Raw genomic sequence first — 13,628 nt, forward strand, 5'->3', positions numbered from 1 at the left:
TCCATTCACCCAGAAGTGCGCCCTTGTTCCCTCCCCCATATTTAAATGAACTGGATTAGTGCCAGAAAGTATGCCTGTGGTAGGTTAGACATCACACCTTCAGTTGTTTACAGTACACCTATATTTAAGCCTGTTGTCTGAATCTGTTGTCACTGTTGGGTGTTTATTAGCAGCTTATGTGACTATGTATAACAAATGCAATTATGTCCAAGTCTGTGTTATAAAATGGTTTATGCCTATTGACACATTGTATTATTGGTATTTATTATCATTTCCATCTACTCTGCCATTTATTTTTCTATCCATTTCACATTTCTTGAAGGGTTGTCTGTCTGCAATGAGTTTTCCAAGAGGCAGGAAGACCTGAGCAGCACTCTTAATGCGTCTTTCTAGTCCCTTGGCCCTGCTACTATAAATGGTTTAAAGCATCTATCTGGTATATGCTGAGGATTTATTTTAAAGATGGATTCCTCTCTGAACAGTTTAAGCGGTTGCCCAGTTTCTGGCCTAGCTGTTCATATTAGATATGTTGTGGTCCTGTATTTCTGGTTGCAATAACCCAGTGTTCAGTCAAAAAATGACCTTTACTGCTGACAAAGAGAAATAGAGAATGGCAGATTTCTATCCCCATCAGCCTGTTCTTATGAAACACTGCAGTCTGCACTCCTTGTCTGTCACTTTTCTTAAATGTCACTTGGTGCAGCCCAAAGAAAAACCACTGTTTGAACTTGCCTTGAACTTGCATGCATTTCAAGAGTAGAGTTGGTGCACTTTAGGTTTAGCAAGTCTTCACTAGCCTTCTTTGGCTTGATATTTAAATCTAATAGATGCAATAGCGTCATACGTTGAGAACGTTTAAGCGTCCTTGATTGCTTTGAGCGCCATGTTAGTCATTTTTTATGATAATGTGTATTACTTTGAAGCTTCAGTTACCTATGCTACCCCCATAGCCCTTCATAATATACATTTTATCTACGATTTATTTATGGATTTATGGTTGCCACATAGATATTAAGCTGCATTATGGTCTTATATGGGTTTCCATGGGAACCAGTTCATGCTTATCCTAAAATGAAAAAGAAGTTTGAGCTGGAGACAGATTCCTGGCCATCCTTTATTTTAGAATCTTGAAACATGGCTACCTGGTTTAGCCTTCTTTATTTGCTCTGTCTGTGAACCATACCAAAGTGACCTGCCCTGCTTATTAGGTGATTTAAAAAAAAAAAATCCCTCTCAAGCCCATTGTAGACTTTGGCTTAGAGCCAACACACTGCATGTCTACTGTTAACAGAGCTCTTTGTCCCTTTTCCTCAGGAGCTGGCCAGGGAGAGGCAGGAGAACGGCCAGTTGCTGAAAGCCCACCAGGACAAAGACGAGCTCATTGGGAAACTGAAGGAGGAGATTGACTTGCTGAACAGAGTAAGTGTTGAATTGAATATCAATTGAATATCAAAACATGGTTCTAACACATACACTATATGTCAAAAACATATACTTTCATAAGATTTAGAAATAACACATCATATTTATATTTGAATCATTAAAACATTTATATATACCATCAAGTTTGAAACACCTTATACATTAAGCATGTCTTTATTTTTTTTACTCTACATAACACTATCACTATTATTACTTTTCATTGTAGCAGGCAATGTACTTAAACACTGACCTGATGTCACTCTTCTTGTCCTCTGGGTGTTTTTTTTATATATCTTTGCCTTTGGCAAGATGATGGTTGGTGAGACAGAGTCTGACCTCAAATGTACATTTGAGCCCCTGATGTCCGTGTCAATCATGGCACTTAGTGTACTGTATACTGTATGGACACTGACCAAACACAGTATGGGCCACTGCAGCAAACGGTACTTGCTTGTATTGATCATTTTTGTAACAAGACTAAAAGTCTTGGAAGTCTGTGTCTTTCATTTGAATTACAGGGGGGAAAATCCTGTTTCTCCTGCCACTGCAGCTTTTGGTGTTTCTGTGTCTACTATTAGGGATAAAAAACAATACATCAACACAACTGAGCATCACAATATTATTTATTCTTATAATATTTTGTATTGTTAGTATTCTGTTATTGTGACATTGTTTTTTTGTGTACTGTATGGACACAAACAACATATTATTAGTGGGCTAGCTATCTAATTTATCCATCAACTTTACATAATATTAACAAACCACAATATAGCTAACTAATATGCTTCAACTTACGCTACAGTAATAACACATCTATGTATCACTTCACTATAAAGTCTACAAAGCATACTGTACAGTAATAACACAATTATACAGTATAGACACGGTGGTACAACAATTTTAATAACATTAGAAATGATGACCTAAAACAGACAATTCACCTGTAAATGAAAGTCCTCAATGTCAGAAATATCACACAAGACCTAACAAATGTTTTAAATCTACAGCTTGCTAGACATATCTGGGCTATACATGCATGCCAATATCGAAATGCTGTTTCTACCATTTGTGAGCTTAGAATTATAAGGTTCCAACTGGCATTTTTGTTAAAATTTAGTTATTTACATATACTGGATTTTTCAATGTTTATTAACCTCCGTGTGGTGTTATTTATTTTTGTAACAAATTTTTGTGTCCATAATTCACAAAAGAAAAAAGTTCTCCAAAAAGGCATACCACATTGGAGTTATAAGGTTCTATCTGTGGTCCAATCAAAAGCTTTAATGAATACGGGAGGACCAATCAAAATCCATCTTTTAGCCATGTATGTTTAGCTGTGCTAGTTTGTGTGTTAGCTAGTTGACTTGGGATAGTTCGCAAATTTAACAATACAATAAGAAACCTAACATGGAATGACTTTATAGTGAAGTGATACATAGATGTGCTATTATTGTACGATATGCTCTGTAGACTTTATAGTGAAGTAATACATAGATGTGTTATTACTGTACAGTATTCTTTGTAGACTTTATAGTGAAGTAATACATAGATGTGTTATTACTGTACAGTATTCTTTGTAGACTTTATAGTGAAGTGATACATAGATGTGTTATTACTGTACAGTATTCTTTGTAGACTTTATAGTAAAGTGATACATAGATGCGATTATCTTAATTTGAGCCAATGACAGGACAGCATGTCACCCACAATAATTATTACAATAGGTGCACAACACCCAAAAAGGAAAAAAAAAGCATAGCCTGTAACAGCCTTTTTGATAGATAATCCTGTCTTCCCACATCTTACTTGCGTCTTGAGGGTTATTTTAACGCTTGTGTCATTTTTAGTAACTTCATGCACCACCTGAGTAAACCTGGAACTGTGCAGTCCTGTACGGCTGTGGTCAGTGTAGAAGAGGACTAGACTAAATAGAACCGATTGCTAAATTACCACCTAGCTATCCACAGGCAATCAGTTTGATATGGTACAGCCGCATCTCGGATAGGCAGAAAATTACAATTAGCTGGTGTTTCCTAGGAGTTACATCGGTTTGTCATGTTCTCCCTGTCTTTCTATATCTCCTGTAGCCCAGTACCTGAATTTGATCCGATTGGTGTTTGATCACCCTTTCATACTCTGTTAGTTGCAGGTGTCGTAACCCATTCAGTCGTGTTCTATGGTTTATGTTGTTTAAGGGGCAGAGACCTTCAGGGTCACACTCCTGCACCCTACGGCCTTTTGTGGATACGACCTCTGATACGACCCTTTGAAAACATTTTCAGTTATACAGTATCTTAAAACGCGATGGGGCTGCTAATATTAAAATCATAATAGTCATAATCAAATCATCTATTACATGTCTATAGTGGTTCAATAGAAATGTCCTAAATCATGCCACATCAGCCAGCTGAGGTGAAGTCTTTGAATGCTGCATCCTCTGAAGATGGAGAGAGTCAGGTCTTCGCTTGAGCGAGCGGAGAAAGGTGATCAGAGGATGTTAGATAGTAGTAATGGTGTCGGCTAATGATCTCGTTGAGGGCAAGTCCGGGAAATGGTCTGGGCGTCCCAGCAGATGGCTTCCTCTTCCCTTCTGAATGGCAGACACCTGGGTGATGTCTAAGCAGCTTGGGTTGCCAGAAAACTCACCACACAATGTTTAGAGTTGAAGCCAGTTGTCCTTACTAAGAGCTCCCTTCTTCAGTACTATATTATATATATCAAATGGATTCTCATTGGATTTCAGCGATGAAATGTATGTTATATTATCAGGAAATGTTTTACTGGATGCCCTTGGCAGGTCTCTCCCAGGGGTTGTAGTGGGGCTTTCAAGTTGATTTCAATGCCAATGCATAGCTCTAGTTTCCTAGATTATTGGCATATAATAATTTTATAGGTGACATGAAAAGGTTATCGAAAAACGTCCGAAACGATAGTTGGAATTTCACTTTGTGAATAATTATTTAGCCTAATACAATTGTAGAATATTATTCTTCAGTAGAATAAGCAGACAAAATTAAAAGAGAGACGATAGGATGTGTGTACAATTTAGTTTCTCTTTCCATCCTAAAATAATGTAGATTTACATTTGATGAATTAGCCTACACAGTGAGCTGAATCTCAGAAAAACTTAGATATCAGACAGATTTAGTCAGGCATCTCTCTTTCGCCGCTGGAATACTAAACTTTGAGTTATTTTAGGTATTCAGTTATCTGTCGACAAACATGTATTAGTCAGTTGTTACATGAAACCGATTAAGCAATATGTCAGGCTGGAAGCTACACTTGAAATTATACAACAGTGGGAACTAGTTGTTTTTCCGCTTTGTCTTGGGCGTGAGTTGCTCTGTAGCTACACCATGCTATAGCACACTGGGGGTTCTGTGACCTCCCCTGGTTCACCCAGACAGTCTTTCCTTTAAAGTTTTTGACAAGTGTGGCTTTGTTAAATCTTGACGATCACCTGTCACTGCCACCAGTGATTGAGAGAGACAAAAATGAGAAGTGCCACTTCTGGATCAATGCTTTGATGAGATGGTGTGGTAGCAACCGTCCCTTCGTTTGAGGCTAATTGAGCTGTTAATGTTTAATTTGTTATCATCAAGGCAATTTGGCTGAAGGGGAGACTAGGGAGGTGGAACTCTTCATTCTGACTCCCACTTACACTCTTACCTCATTCTACAAACTGATAAGCTCATTTGTCCTAGGGAACCGGGGCAGGTATTCCATTTTGATCTGTGTTTGTGTTTCATTTTGATCTGTGTTTTTTTCTTTTTTGCAGGACCTTGATGACATTGAGGATGAGAATGAGCAGCTGAAGCAGGAAAACAAGACTCTTCTGAAGGTGGTGGGTCAGCTGACAAGGTAGAACCCAACAGGCTGTGGAACCCCATTCCCAAAAAGAACAAACCATCCCCCTTCAAAGGAGTGTCCCCAAGACCTTTGTCCCTGTGCTATCACTGCCCCTCTACTTACACCCTATGGGCAAATCAAGAAGCAGTATGTCCTTAATCCTTTGTCATTTATCTGTGTCAATGTTGTTTCTGGTATCGTTGCTTTGTGGAGATACTTTAAAAGATTAAAATAAGTTTAGAGTCTTCATCATAAACACCTTCCCTCCGGTTGCTTTATTCAGTTCTTACGGGAAACTAAGGCATCCAAGAGCTCTAGTTCTGTTTAGATCCCATGCTGTTTCATATGATGTTCTTTGATGGTATATTTAATGTAAATGTATTGTACATAGGCTATGTAGATTGTTTTTCTTTTTGATAAACCTTAAAAAAGGAAAAGGAAATTGAATGTACAATATGTGGTGTATCACAGAGTACATGAGAGATTTGTGTTTGTTTTATGAACTACAAAAAGATCTGACATTTTGACGTATGATACTGTCCAGGTAATGTCCCACCAGCTCTCTGTGCTTCTGTTCGTCCTCATCATTACAATGTAAATGTAATATCAGCCCAGATGCCATATTACCCTTCTTCTCGGCACTAGAACATTCTCTCCACCTGCATATCAAAAAACTGGCATTGCGATGGATCCTGTGTCATTTAGACCAAATTCAAGACGGAAAATCACTGCTACCATCAGCCAAAGTGGGCATAATGCCTTGTATATTACGCAAGTCTTTCTGGAAATCCATTAGTTTCATTTCCCCAAGGGGATAAAAAAAAAAAAGCCTGGTGCTTTTTCCATTCATCTTGTTGGTTTTAATATTTTGTTCTGATTTTTACTTGGTACATTTTAATCCAGGTAGTATACTATAAACCTGAAGTAATTCAAAATATATATTGCCATTATAAATCATAAAAAGCGAGCAAGTTGTTTTCATCAATTCTATGCTTTCTAGCCATTCAGTGTCATTAGGTTTGCAATATGGATAGATGTAGCTGCTCTTGTATATGGTGAGCAAGACTTATAGGGTAAGCTACTGCAGTGCATTTTGTTGTATGGTAACCAAATCAACTGAACTGAAGGAATATACTTTTTCAAATGCATCTCTTTGCCACCAATGGGTGGCTCTGAGAATTGGCCTACATATTTTGAGCTGAAACAAATGTGTGGCTCTTGCTTCGTGCACTTTGTATAGCCCACTGGCTGGCAAATAATATATATATATATATATATATATATATATATATATATATATATATATCGATATAGAACCCATTCAGACAGACAGACACATCTCTTTCCCCACCCTCTACATTATGCATGTACAGAAGATGAAGTCATTTAATAAAAGTTTGATTATCTCCCTCCTCAGTTGACTCATTTGTGTTCATTAAGGTTAATTTGCTGTGATGATACCATGTCACTGAGCTGGTAATGTAACGTGACGGTGGAGGTTCGTTGGCTACAACAGACCTGACTGGACCCATTCCTGGCCACGCCACATCTCCATCATGAATCCACAAAGCTGGACTAATAAAGCAATGCCACCCAGGTCATTAGTCTCCCTCACCTTGAGTGAAGAGACAGGATGACTTTCTATCTGGACTAATGTGAAGGTAATTGTCTCATCTTCCTAGAACTGCCCCAGGTTGCCTCAGCACGATCATCCCTATTAGCATTTTTATAGAGAGTTGTAATGTGCGGGATTCAGAAAGGCATATTAAGAAGCCTGAAACGATTCTTTCCTTATCTCTAGTTTATGAAAGACCCAAAAGACCCCTAGTTAATACTTATTCTTACTTTGTCTTGTTTTTCATTAATTGGTTTATTTTCTTTTAGTAAACAGGCGTTAGTAGCCCAGTCCAGACTCCACCTCATGTGTTAGGGGAACTTGTGTTGTAAATTGATGATGGGAAGTTTTGTTAACAAAAATAATATATATAATTATTACTCTTGCTGGTGCTCCTTACAAGAGGACTCATCAATGCTCTAAAGGCACTAATGAAATTACAGGAGGGCTGCATAATCAGAAATTTTACCTTTGTAAATTTCTGTTTGGTAAATCGGAGGTGGAATGAAAGATTTTTTTTTTCATTGCCCTGAAACAAACCATATACATCTTCTGAGATTTTTGGGTGTCCTGGTTGCTACCCAGTGTGCACAAACTGGTTTGATAAATGTTGTTCCAATATGTCTTTTCAAAGTATTGTATTAAATGATAGTATTTCACAACATATATTGACCAAGAAATGTTTGGGTCCATACTAAAGCTACTCCTAATGTCAAATGGAAAAGCTGCACCTTGTGCGTTCTTCATCAGCATTTCTCATTTATGGTCCAAAAACCGGTGGGTGGAGGGATAAGCCCTAAACAGCTATTGCGGATAAGCCCTTACGCGGCCATGATGGTCAGGTAGCTAAATCAAACAGTTGGCCTAAATCAAACAGTTGGCCTAAGTGCGCTTAACATATTAGAGTATGTAACTGTATTGTCTCTACTCACAACGCAAAACATTAATGATGAGAAAATGTGCTGCCTAACTAGCTATTAGCCAACAGTTGATTGATGGGGGGGTAAATTGCGCAGGTGCCCAATCAGTCCAGCTTGCGACTGAAGTCGACGATCTGAGCTTTGTGACCAGCTGGATTTGCGTTGCTTGATTAAATGATTGCACAGAAATTCACAAGATAATTTAACCTGAAAGGCAACGTTTGCAGGATTTCCGCCATACAAACGTAGACGAAATGTTAGCCTCTAAAATTTTTGTATTTATATATATATATATATATAAAGGAAAGATATTATTTGAAATATAGAAGTTCTCAAATAATTCGCGCTAATATATTCGGTTTTTTCCCGATTATTTTCTCTTTTTGTGCGGTGGTTTTGCGTTTCCAGTCTCAAAGAAGTTGGGATAAAGTTCTGGAGAACCCTCAAAAATAAGCATCGCTTTCAAACGATGTAGGAATAAACTGGCTGATGGATCTGCATATTTCTCGTCCAGGTAAGCCCTCCATAAATGTCAACCTAGCTGACGTATAATGATCGTAGTAATCTCAGTGATAGTACACGAGCAGGATATAATGAGTGATTCCGAGTTCCGAGTGATTTTGTTGAGCCGGCTGTCATGGTTCCGTTCACCTGAAAGTGCCGGATCATTATGCTCCCTAAGGGTTCTTGGTTTAAAATGCATTAGAATTACCCCAAAACAATGAACAAAGTGCAAGTCTGACATGGGAAGGCAAAAGCAATCAATAATTATTTTTGAGCGTGAAATTAATGTTTAAACACCTAACATTTTACTTCTCACTTTTATTTTTGTGGGATAGACTATAAAACAATACCAAACCAAACGTTGTAGTTGTATAGTTCACTGCAAAGGAGATGGAGTTGAAAATATATTGTTTCTGCTATTCCCCTTGTGGACACTAGAGGGAGGAACTAGCTATAAGTACAATTTCCATGTTGCGTTCTCCTACCGTAAAAGCAAGCAGTAATGACCTGTCACATCTGCAGTTAATGTTAGATGTTTGTTTGCGACAAAAGTTTCCATTTGCAATCTCATGCTCGAATTAGGCATTCACAGTAATATCTTTCCCGCTTTTTATTACCTTAGCCTATATTATTCCAGTCTCATTTGGTAAGGGAAGACAAGGAGCTGTGTTGTATTCTTGACTAATTTCAAAACCGTGCAACGTCGTGTATTGACTCATTTGACAGTTGCATCAGACTTTTTCAATGCAGTTATTACATGCAGAAGTATTGCTTGCATGCCTTTGTAACTTTGGTCCTCTTCTCATCTCATTCTCATCTTCTCATGAGAAGAACCTTTGTAACTTTGGTTCACTTCTCAGTATTTGTACATGCTTAGTTGAATTAGTCTAAGTTAGGGGAGGGAAATTTGCAGTATGTAGCTAGAGGTCCCTCAGCCTGAGGAGACTGCTGTAGGATGGAACAAAATGGGTCTAAAATAAGACTGAGATGTCATGGTTTGTTTGTTGACTTTGGCCATTGTTGAATCTGGATGGACCTCTGTGGATTGCTACTTGACTTTCAGGGGGTTTTCTTGTCACATTCCCCCAAAACATTGAAATGAAAGCCAGCAACGCCATGTCCCAAGCCAACTCTTCACATCACTGTCCTTCAACACACAAGGCCAGACACTGTGCAATCCAGTCAGAAAGGTAATGTCTGAGTGTTATTTTACACATGGCATAAATTGCTGAAAATGAACATGTTCTCAGTCAGAACAAGCAACCTTTCAGTGACTGGTCAGATGCTTTAACCACTGGGCTACCCTGCCATTTGCTTATTCTGTTCACTACTGCCTCGATGTATTCATCACTCTAACACTGGGGCCATCAGTGTCAATAGAAAGATGTACCCTGCATCAGCCCCAACATTAAATGTCAAAATCAATGGCATCCGGATAATTTGTCGTACAACTGTCTACGTTACGTCATCATTCTGTGGTCTTTTATTTTTTATACCCTTGCCAATACTCTGGGATTATAATTTTTTAAATTCTCATTAACCAGTGTAACTGTCAAATCCCCGGGTACCACCTGAGCCCAGCAGTCTTTAGTATGTCTCTTTTCGACTGTGAATAATGTCGGCTGTTCCAAAGATCCGGTTTTGATCACCATGGCAACGGGGTATGATGTGCACCCTGATCAATATGTCCAAACTGTAAGCGCAACCACAGAGACACTCAAACAAACACATGCATTACAGAACCTCAGTACAACAATCATTGTTTGCATGGTTGGGGGAGAACAATAATGAATACCTCAGACTGACTGTGATGGGACTATAGAAATGTTTGTTAATGTCGTTTTTTCCCCTTTGCTGAACAAACCTGCATTGACCACCACAGTTTATTTGAAATCTGTGGGAGAAAGGTGTTAAACATTTAATGTTCATTCAGTTTTGGAAAAGGCTCACAACCTACAGTGTGCAGCAAGATTATTTTTAAAAACTAACTAGAAAAAAATCTAAAATACATTAATTAAAATGGTTAAGAAAAACATTTGAAAAATCAAACTACAGAAAGTTATGCCTGTTGTATCTGCTCAGGATACAGGATAGAATTATTGGTATTAATAGTTGTAACCATAGGTGTGAACTATGAAGGTACGTTTGTCTTTGTCGTGAGCAAACCATTTCTCTTAAGTCAAATTATTGTTCATTTCTACAAGGCTTTCCTCGTAGAAATGTTTTTTTGAGTCAAATATTTTGTAATTGAGTGCTAACCTTTAGGCATTTTTATTCCCAGAAAATATTAAGAGAACAATGTAGTTTAAAACAGTTTAACTTTGATATCAACCACCCTCCATTTGACCAGACTGCCACCTTTGCTTGCAGTGCTTTTTTTTGTTGCTTTTGCTTTTATTTTATTTTTTTGATTGAAACACTAGTTCTTTGTTTACACTTTTGACCCCAGCAGTGGGAGGGCTTTAGAGGAGGTGTGGATGATGCTTCTCCCTTGGTCAGCCATTTTTTTTGTCAACTTGGCTACAACCAATGCTGTTCAGCCTTTCCTTCTGACACAAAGGCAGTAATAGTGGATACCTACCCACAAACTTGTTCCTACGAGCATCTCCGTTAAGTGCCACAGTTTTCTTCCGTCACACAGTAGAATGTTATAAACCCGCATTGAATCGTTGATGCTAACTACCAGCTATGTAGAATTTGGATGGCAGAACGCCTAGCGTTGCTTACTGGAGATGCCATCATCACAGTCCTTTAGCGGTGTCCTCTGACTGCCTTTGTGTTGGAAAGAAAGGCTGAACAGTATTGGTTATTGCTGAACAACTTAAAAAATTGCTGACCAATTGCGAAGCATCGTCCACACCTCCCACTAAAGCCCACCCACAGCTGGGGTCAAAAGTTTAAATGACGAACTAGTGTTTCAATCAATAAGTTTCAAAACCAAAAGAAGCACTGCAAGCAAAAGGGGGGGGCAGTTTTGTCAAAATGTCGGGTAGTTGATGATGAAATTCAGTTTGTTTTGAAATACATTTTTCATCTTTTTTCTGCTGTATTACTATTTGATTGCAAAAACATTTGTTTGGGTGCCTTGTTTTTGCTTTCCGAACAATTTGTACCTCCATGGTGAACCTTCTACAGTAGCTGTTTTCCATTGACGTTTTCAGGTTAACAGCTATGATATTGTCTAAGTGCCACATGCCTGTGGTGCTTCTGTTACTTTGCTCTACCAGTGGGTGGCAGTGTTCTCATCTAATTTATTAAAACCATTCAATCTACCATAATCTGTCATATTTGCATGTGCATATACAGGTGGTACCCTATTAAATCATTCTTTTCAGTTACAACAATACTGCCTTGCTGAACTACAGCTGTTGTATCCATGGCTTATATATAAATGGGGGTTAATGGTGTTGGTTTTGCTGATGATACATTTATAGTGTATACACATGCTAGACCTGCTTAAGTTGAATCCATGCTAATTGAAGTTAGAATGTCAATTTACTTGTTTTTGTTATATGTTGAAGAAATGTTATTCAATCTTCTGATATCTTGATGAAGGTGAAATAAATATGTATCTGAATATGGTATTATGCTAATCTCGTCTTTTAAAATGTAACAAGTTTGTCAATACTCTGCAATCTAAGTTTAAGATACTTTTTAACACATGAATGATATTGTTCTACTTTTATATTGTCACCTGCCTCAGTACTGCATATTAAAATAAGTTGAAACAGTATTTTGTTGTACTTTGTGACTGCTGAAATAATCAAATTGTTATTTTTATTTAGATTTTAAAAAGAGGGAATGGATCAATAATCACTTTCCTTTCCATGCCTTTCCTTGATCCATTCAATGAATATTGGAATGTTCCTTTGTCCAGGCACAATTGAACAACTTCTACAACGAGTGTTTAATGCACATTTAGAAGACTGGAATCGATAGCTTTTTTTTGAGTCCTGCATTATACAATAGCCTCTGTCACACTGCATCAACACTATGGAGGCAACACATTGGCAGAATATCATTCATATGGCGGTCGAGAAAAGAGGATTTCTTGGGTCTGCCTATATTCTGGATTCCAAACCTTTTTTCTCCATATATATGTGATGAATCCCAACATTTGATTATAACAGGTTTCAAGTTATGAATATGGAAAGCCCTTATCTATATTCCTGTTTACTATGCATTTCCAATGAAAGTGCATGGATCTCACAGTTGTGATGGTTATACACATAGACATAGACATGACATACAGAATATGAAACAGCTCTGAGGAGCATCAATGGTTTCTGAAGGTCACATTACGCCGTTTCCATGACAGCCTGGCTAGCTCTCCTACTGTGAGCGCTTGTTGCTGTTTTTTTATTTTGTAGTGTAATATAGAGGCCTTGAGGTACACAAACACATTTGTTTTTCTTTCTTTGTTAGGCCCAAACGAATAATCCCATTTAAAAACCTTGTCTCTAAACCTGACCGAAACCCCTAATGTAATAATAATCATAAGTCCAAATCCCTAACTTTAAAACTAAACCTAACCTTTAACTGCAGTTGGAACTTTTTCCTCATGGGGACCAGTAGGGTGACTGACAAAAACATGGTCATATTGTCCTTGTTTGTTCTTGGCAGATATTTTTGGTCCTGTGAGTATAGTTATATATTTACATGCCCATGTTCATTTTACCAGCTGTGTATAGGCTGGCAATTGATTAGCATTAAGTGGAAAGAAACTGACAAAGTCTGATGAAGCTTATTTTTGAAGTGTGGGACAGCCAAATGTCATCACTTGCGATGTGATTTCCCTTGATTTACTGTTTCAAACCATACTACGCTAGTAGAACCTGCACACACGATTACACTGCCTACCTCTTTGCCCAAAACACTGTCAGCAGGGGACAGGCAGAGGTGCATGTTCTGGTCAGAGCGAGTCTCATTCTCCTCACTCCACTGGGAGACGCGTGCGCACACACACACAACATGACTCATCCGCTGGGCTGGCGCATAGACGGCAGAACACCCCAGGGAATTCTGAGTGTGCAGTAAGCAAAGTGCCTGAAATTTTTGTCCCTCACACTCTGTACCTAAACAGCTGTGATAACTGTCAGACAGTTCAGGTAAACAAACATTGAATTCAGATACTGCGGTAAAGTAACACCCAGGTATCATTCACTCAATCAACTACAGCACAGCTGCCCAACCCTGTTCCTGCTGTGCTGTAGGTTTTCTCTACAACCCCAATGTGGCACATACAGTGGGTATAGAAAAGAATAACCCCTCTTTAAAATAATCACATTGTTGCTTTGCAGCCTGAAGTGAAAACAAAC

The 13,628-nt window shown here is 38.3% G+C and overlaps 2 protein-coding genes across 4 annotated transcripts in view; both read left to right on the forward strand.

Annotated features, from left to right (window-relative positions):
• pawr (PRKC, apoptosis, WT1, regulator) overlaps positions 1–6,687 on the forward strand; it is a 61,609-nt gene extending 54,922 nt beyond the window's left edge. The window contains exons 6-7 of the mRNA XM_013140207.4: positions 1,315–1,419; positions 5,201–6,687. Coding sequence (XP_012995661.1) covers positions 1,315–1,419; positions 5,201–5,287 — 192 coding nt within the window. The 3' untranslated portion in view covers positions 5,288–6,687. The remainder of the gene's footprint in view (positions 1–1,314; positions 1,420–5,200) is intronic.
• Positions 6,688–8,114: 1,427 nt separating this feature from the next.
• syt1a (synaptotagmin Ia) overlaps positions 8,115–13,628 on the forward strand; it is a 243,483-nt gene continuing 237,969 nt past the window's right edge. For all 3 annotated transcript variants that reach the window (XM_010887234.4, XM_010887237.4, XM_010887236.4), the window contains exon 1: positions 8,115–8,320. The gene's annotated coding sequence lies outside the window, so the exon portion shown is untranslated. The remainder of the gene's footprint in view (positions 8,321–13,628) is intronic.

This window comes from Esox lucius, chromosome 23 (genome assembly GCF_011004845.1).
Source record: "Esox lucius isolate fEsoLuc1 chromosome 23, fEsoLuc1.pri, whole genome shotgun sequence".
In the NCBI taxonomy this organism is placed as follows: domain Eukaryota; kingdom Metazoa; phylum Chordata; class Actinopteri; order Esociformes; family Esocidae; genus Esox; species Esox lucius.